Here is a 7,092-nt window from a genome sequence, read left to right as displayed (position 1 = left end):
CCTTTGTGAAAGACGTTTATTCATGACATGTTAAAAAAGATTAACATATAAAGCACTAGCTTCTAAAACCGACGTTGACCATCTGGGAGAAAGGGAAGGCACTACCAAGGACAAGACACAGTGGTTTCTTACAGACAGCTAATGAAAGAACTATTTACATCAGTGTAGACAGAGCTGGGTGCTGTCAAGTGAAACTAAGTGAAGATCAGAACACTGGAATACCTAGACAGCACGGTAGGACAGGGCACTGTAGACTACTATTCTCTATGGTATATACAGCTCATAAGGAGGAGGGGGCACTGTGGTTTAGAGGTCTAAGCGGAGTCGGTCCTCTTGTACGCCACCATGCTGTTCACCTTGTGGATAGAGGTGGTGAACGAACGTAAACGCACCTCCTCCGATTGGTCGATGATCTGCGGACCAGACTCTTCCCACTTCTCAGGAACCATCAGGTCTTTGTCTGTGTAGACAAGGAGGTCAAATGCACCTGAAAAGCAGGGGGCAAAGGTCAGTATGTCAAAAGGATCAGTCGACTGACAACTTGGTGAAACCTGAAAGCGATAGTTAGGTAGAGAGACGGCTGTGGTTACTCACACGGCGTCTCCAGCAGCGGCAGGAAAGTTACTGTGGCTGTAACCTGCCTGATCACCGAGCGGATCTCATCCTGGATGGTCTTAATGGACTTCTCTCTGGGAGCACTGGGTAACACAGGAGTAGTGGGTTGACATGTGTGACCTGAAGTACTGTGTACAAACACACTGCAGTGTCTAAGTGAGAGCTGTACGGCCACGTGTGTTAAGGTAGGAACATTAGGAGTCAACTCATTGAGGAAATAGCTGCTCATCTGATACAAGGAGGACTTCTGTGCTCCGTCTGAACGAAGGCAACAGGATTCTGCCCAATGACCACACACACACACACACTATTACTAAAGTTAAATAAAAGGGCAAGAAGACGGTATCAGCTGACCTGATCTCCTTGGCTGATTTGTCACACTCGATGTCAAACTGCCATCTCTCCAGCACCTCGTTGGTTTCCAGACACGTGATCACCAACACAAACTTCTGCACGGAGCACTCAAACAGCCACTCTGCAACACACACGACAGTCACTGACTTGTATCCTGAATAGTCTAAATACCGACATTTATTATTTTAATGACTGAGGACATTTTGATGATTTTAATCAATTAAAAAATGCACAGTACAATTCTAAACACTGGACCACACCATGCTGTGTGTTTATTCTCAAAATGATGAAGCTATAAACAAACGGGAACAAGTTTTTATTATGAATTAGTTCTTAAATAGTTAATGGGCTGTTCATGTATAGAGCTGGTCTAGTCTTCCGACCACTCAAAGCACTTTTACACTACATGTCATCATTCACATTGAGTGTCATTGTTTTGAAATATCAGATTAAAAACAGCAAAAACAATACGCTTATTTATTGAGCAATAGAAAATTAAGTGACAACTATTAAAACATGTTTTTAATTTAGTGAGATGGTGTTGCTTTTCCTCATCTTAAATGATAAAAAATTAATTTGTTTGGGTTTTGGACTGAACAAAATAAAAGGATATGAAGACATGACCCTGGGCACTGAACATGCATTCTTAATTTAACACTATGGACCAAATGATTGATCAAGAATGGTTTGGCAGATGAATTGATAATCAAAATGAGTGTTCATTGGCGACCCAACCCCATCAGTTCTGGGTCCGCTTCAGCACATTTAGCTGCAGTAAACTTTAAACTCAGGGTGGTTTCAGGTTTTGGTTACTTTCATCTACGTAACATTTCAAAAATCAGGCACATCTTGTCCCAAAAAGATGCAGAAAAGCTGGTTCACGCGTTTGTTACTTCCAGACTAGATTACTACAACTCCTTATTATCAGGCTGCTCTAATAAGTCTCTTAAATCCCTCCAGTTGATCCAGAATGCTGCAGCTCGTGTACTCACAAAAACTAAGAAAAGAGATCACATGACTCCTGTATTAGCTGCTCTGCACTGGCTCCCTGTAAAATCAAGAATCACATTTAAAATTCTTCTCCTCACCTACAAAGCCTTGATTGGTGATGCACCATCATATCTTAAGGAGCTTGTAGTACCATATTGCCCCACTAGAGAGCTGCTCACTAAATGCGGGGCTACTTGTGGTTCCTAGAGTCCTAAAAAGTAGGATGGGAGCCAGAGCCTTCAGTTATCAAGCTCCTCTTTTATGGAACCAGCTTCAACTTTCAGTCCTGGAGGCAGACACAATCACCTCATTCAAGAATAGACTTAAGACTTTCCTCTTTAATAGTGCTTATAGTTAGGGCTGAATCAGGTTTGCCCTGGTCCAGCCCCTTGATATGCTGCTATAGGCTTATAGGCTGCTGGGGGATGTTTTAGGATACACTGAGCACCTCTCTCCTCTTCTCTCTCTCCTTATGGATGAATTGACATCTCTCCATTGCACCTTATTAACTCTGCTTCCTCCCCGGAGTCGTTGTGACTTCACGTCTCATAGGGTCCATTGGACCTGGAGGTGTCTGATGCCTGGTGAGCCGGCCTCCCATTGGCCCTGCTGATGCCCCGCCCCCCCTCCTCTCTACCTCCTTCTGTTTCATGGATTGGAGTTCCATTCATACATTGTCATATTCATGTAATGTGTTTATGTAACTCTGTAACTCTGTTCATCTGGTCACATGACATCTATTCATCTGTCCATCCGGGGAGAGGGATCCTCCTCTGTTGCTCTCCTGAAGGTTTCTTCACTTTTTTTGTGAACGGTTATTTTTGGGGAGTTTTTCCTGATCCGATGTGAGGTCAAAGGTCAGGGATGTCATGTGTGTACAGATTGTAAAGCCCTCAGAGGATAATTCATAATTTGGGGCTATACAAAATAAACTGAATTGAATGCATTTAGAAATGTTTCAGTTTGTCTAATTGTGCCATGTTTAAATGGGAACAGTGACGGAGACAATAACTCAGACCATATGTTGCATTAGCATGGCAACATATGAATGAACTAAAGCAAGAATTTAGCATTGCAGGTCAGATTCAGTGATTTGGGGCATGGGCTGGGATTAAGTCTTAGTTTTACACCTGTGCAAAACTCCAAATCATAAACCACATCTGGGCAACAGAACAGTCCTCCTAGGGGTCAACACAATAAATAAGTTTAGTTCAAAAGGACTACATGATGTAACCTGTGAAACAATTACATGAAAGCCTAATGAACTTCCCTCATTGTTATGAATCCACCTACAGTGAAATCCCTCTTGGGGGAAACAGGCAGTGGAAAGCCCAAATGTGGGTCAGTCAGGGGTAGAAAGAAGCAATGCACAGACTACCTTTGAGTTGAGACACCACATTGGTCAGGTAGGTCTTCAGTTTGGGATCAGTGGTGAGTTGAAGGCTCATGTCGTAGTGGGTGACTCTGGTGAAAGTCTCTGGAGGATAGATGCCCCGCTGGTACAGGATGCTGTTGATGCCAAAAGCTGTGGGGGAGAGGGGGACTCAAATGACTCAGACCACATGAAACCATTTACAATCATTGGAGGGGAGTGAGACAGTTGACCAGAACTCATAGTGGAGATGAAGGAATACAATCAAAAGAGTTTATACAAACCCAAAAATTAACACAACACTGTTGCACATTAGGAAACAACGTATGCCTGAGAAGTAGGGGTGGAATGGATCACGGATGGACAGGGTATGATCAGGGTTGCAAAATTCGGGGAATATTCAAAGTTGGAAACTTTCCACGGGAATAAACAGGAATATACGGGAATAAACTGGAAATGTTGGGGTAATTTAACTGTATGTACCTCGTCATAAGCAGACATGCATGCAAACATTTATAATACAACTTTTAAAAATGACATTTTTGACATTTTGTGAGAACTTTATTCTTTCATCGAACAACAAAAACATGAACGTTGAATAAAAAAGGTGTATTCCCTATGATCACCACCCCCCAACACAAAAATTCTTTCAGGTCTAAATGCTGTCTTCCTGGACCTCATCAACGTCCTCCTCACTGCTGTAACAAGTTAGTCTACTGTATACAAATAAACTTGGTATTAAAACATGGCTTCAGTTCACCAAGTAATCAATATGCTATATGACAAACAGTGTTGGGAAAGTTCACTTTCTGAACTAGTTCAGTTCATAGTTCACACATTTTAAAATGAACTAGTTCAGTTCATAATTCAACATTTTGAACTAAGTTCACAGCTCCATGAACTAGTTGAGTTATTTTTTTCAATATGTTGCAGCTATAATTGAAATCTCTATCTGTCTGCAATACCGCTCTTGTCCTCTACGCCACTCGGCGCTCTCACACTTGCCAGACAAAGGGCTGAAACGTTCAGACAACACTGATGACAAAGACGTTCAAAAACAACACAACGTTTTATGTTTATGTTTCTGGCAGACAATGTTCCCAACCAGCTGCATTCAGGGACCAGCTGAGCTAGGGGTGCATAGTCTTGTTCTCAACTACATTTAACTTCCCTGTTATATGTTTTTGCAAACCAAGTTTTTTTTCTTCAAAATTCCCGTGGAAACTTTCCGCCCCTTTGCAAGCCTAATTATGATACGTTCAGGCTGTTCAGCAAAAATGAGGATTGGGCGATGGGAATTAATAACTTATGTAATCTTGTAAAATGTAGTGTTGGTGAGAAACTGCAATGAATCCAGTTGTTTGAAGATGTTTTCACAACAACATAAATAGATATTAGAGATGTAGCCGTTCAAACTAGCTCTGACCATCTTATAATACAGTACATCATTAAAACTAGATTTGTTTTTAATCCAAAATACAATATTGTATTTCCTTATTTTAAGTGTTTTTTTAATGGGAACAAACTATAAAATATGTATAAAAAAGGATAGCCTAGACTAGAGCCTTTTAGGCCAGCTGCTGTAATCAAACAAGAAATGGATCTGAATCTGCCAATATGGATAAATGATCATCAGTTTGTATCGGTACCTAAAAGTTATATTTGCCCCCGTTTTGAGCGTTTGTGCTGTTCTGATCCAGGACTACGCTGCTGGAGGTCTGCCTTTCACCGGAGCATCGCACACCGTGGGCCGACACTGAAGCGGCCATAACCCCCTGCGGATGGAGGAAGAGCTCTCGGAGCCGAGGTTCGTCTTCCGGTTGGTGACCGGTGACCGGTGACCGGTGACCGGTGACCGGTGACCGGTGACCGGTGACCGGTGACCGGTGACCGGTGACCGGTGACCGGTGACCGGTGACCGCTTTCTAGCCTCACAAGAGAACGACTCGAAGTGAACGCTTTGCTTTGCTTGGCTGTGAGTGCGCGACGTTCCCCGTTGGGATATGTGGGCGGTTAGCTGCCATGTTGGATGTTCCGCAGCGTGTCGGCGCGGCATAGCTGCGAGTTGAAAACCGAAATACTTACAGAAGAAGTCGGCCACCAGCTCGGCGCTCCCCTTGAGAGTAATCCCTTTCAGTGTGCTGGTCATCTTCTTCAACGTTGGGGGAAATTCTTGAGAATGAACCTCTGTTTGTTTTCTGTCCCGGGTTCAACTACCCGCCGTCCAGTTTGAAATGTGTGCTCCACACTCTTGCGCATGCGTAAGATATTACGGCGCACTGTCGATGACGTGTTAAATGTCGGTATCCTTGGTTGAGCGCTAGAGGGCAGTGCACGACGACTCAACGTGTTGCGCTGGAACAGCCTCACGTAGTGTCCGGTTTCACCTGACAATTCATTTCAATTATTATTTGTATTATTATTATTTGGTAAACAACAGTAGGCTACATTTTATGGTCACATTGTGTAAATGAAAACAATTTCAGTTTGCATTATGAATCAGGATCAGCAATGGCACAGTATAAGTAGGCTATGCTTATCAGGAACTTTTTTTGTAGCTATTTTACATTTAGAAACAGCTATAAAAGCTAAAACAAGGGCAATGTAGCTGAACAATAGTCAATATAAACATGTAACTATATAAACTGTGCTGATTTGCATAAAAAGATACAGCTCAAGAAACTGTAGCATTAGGTTTACTAAGCTTTATATTGAACATTGACCAACCCAACAAATACACACTGCCCAGATCCCATCAATCTCCACATAGATCTTGGTCATGGTCACCACCTTGTAAAATATCATAAGCACTAAAATAACAACACAAACAATAACACCCATAAACATGAATGCAAACCCAAAGGACAGACTGACACACCTTTAGAAGTCAACTTGTTGTCTGGATGGTGCAAAGTGGCAAGACATTAAAACACAACACAAATCAGCAGGTTTATGATTGTATGTTATTATATGTTGACAGATCTTCAAATAAGGTACCCATAGCGTTCTAATGTTGGAATTAGGATGACTGGGTTTGACAACATTCCCAAAACAACAATCTGACCAACACGACCCGTAGCATTGATGGACCAGGTGGACTGAGCTGTGAACGCAGGTGAAGACCAAACTCTCTCTTTTTTCATTCTTTGCACCGCTGCTTCCGTGAATTTGTGCGCGTACAAGCGACCATAAAAACACAAATGTCTTTGAGGAGCGACTTGTTTGAGTGCACTGTCATTCCTAAACCTGGTTCATGTGTGTTGTCATCTGTAGATGTATTTCTGTGACAAATATATTCTAGTGGTACTAATATTATGAGAGAAATGTATTAAAAACTCTAATATTTTTTAAATGGACCTTCAGCATCTCTACAAACTAACCATGGCCACAACTTGCCACATGTACAACCGATACATTTACAGACGTGAAAATAGAAATAAAACAATATATGCTACAGAAAGTTGTGCAAACTGTAATCCCTTCAGGAGAGTTGGTCTCTCTGGTCATTATTTTAATTTAGCCAGTATTTTCGAGCGCCAAGTGTTGCAACACTGACGAAGATCCCAGTGTGAACCCAACTGGTCTCTCTAAAAAGTAGCTGCTGGTCTAAATGAACACCTCTCTGGTTATATACAGGACAACCACAGTCATGCCTCATAGTGGCATCAAAGCCTCTATCTGCCTGGCTTCATGAACATTATGTCATTTTTCTTATGGTTCTCTGTGGTCAGTACCTTTTTATTTACACAGCAAACCTCAAG

At 42.1% G+C, this 7,092-nt stretch overlaps 1 protein-coding gene across 1 annotated transcript; it reads right to left on the bottom strand.

Moving 5' to 3' along the window:
* mad2l1 (MAD2 mitotic arrest deficient-like 1 (yeast)) lies at positions 1 to 5,591 on the bottom strand. Its single transcript, XM_034557821.1, has 5 exons — positions 5,417 to 5,591; positions 3,338 to 3,484; positions 970 to 1,090; positions 595 to 698; positions 1 to 487 (listed from the first exon to the last, which is right to left on the bottom strand). Exons 1-5 carry the CDS (start codon positions 5,478 to 5,480, stop codon positions 315 to 317), a joined length of 609 nt encoding a protein of 202 aa, XP_034413712.1. The 5' UTR covers positions 5,481 to 5,591; the 3' UTR covers positions 1 to 314.
* Between the last annotated feature and the right edge of the window lie 1,501 nt (positions 5,592 to 7,092).

Source organism: Cyclopterus lumpus, chromosome 18 (assembly GCF_009769545.1).
Source record: "Cyclopterus lumpus isolate fCycLum1 chromosome 18, fCycLum1.pri, whole genome shotgun sequence".
In the NCBI taxonomy this organism is placed as follows: domain Eukaryota; kingdom Metazoa; phylum Chordata; class Actinopteri; order Perciformes; family Cyclopteridae; genus Cyclopterus; species Cyclopterus lumpus.
Note: the sequence above shows the minus strand (reverse complement) of the source record. Positions and strands in the feature narration are given on the sequence as shown.

What these genes read in the sequence shown, in the direction of transcription:
- mad2l1 (XM_034557821.1), bottom strand. Translation starts at nt 5,480, where the DNA reads ATGACCAGCACACTGAAAGGGATTACTCTCAAGGGGAGCGCCGAGCTG. An exon ending in TGTGGTGTCTCAACTCAAAG is followed by an intron (nt 1,091 to 3,337) that starts GTAGTCTGTGCA and finishes TGTGTGTTGCAG; the next exon opens with AGTGGCTGTTTGAGTGCTCC. An exon ending in AAATCAGCCAAGGAGATCAG is followed by an intron (nt 699 to 969) that starts GTCAGCTGATAC and finishes TGTGTTACCCAG; the next exon opens with TGCTCCCAGAGAGAAGTCCA.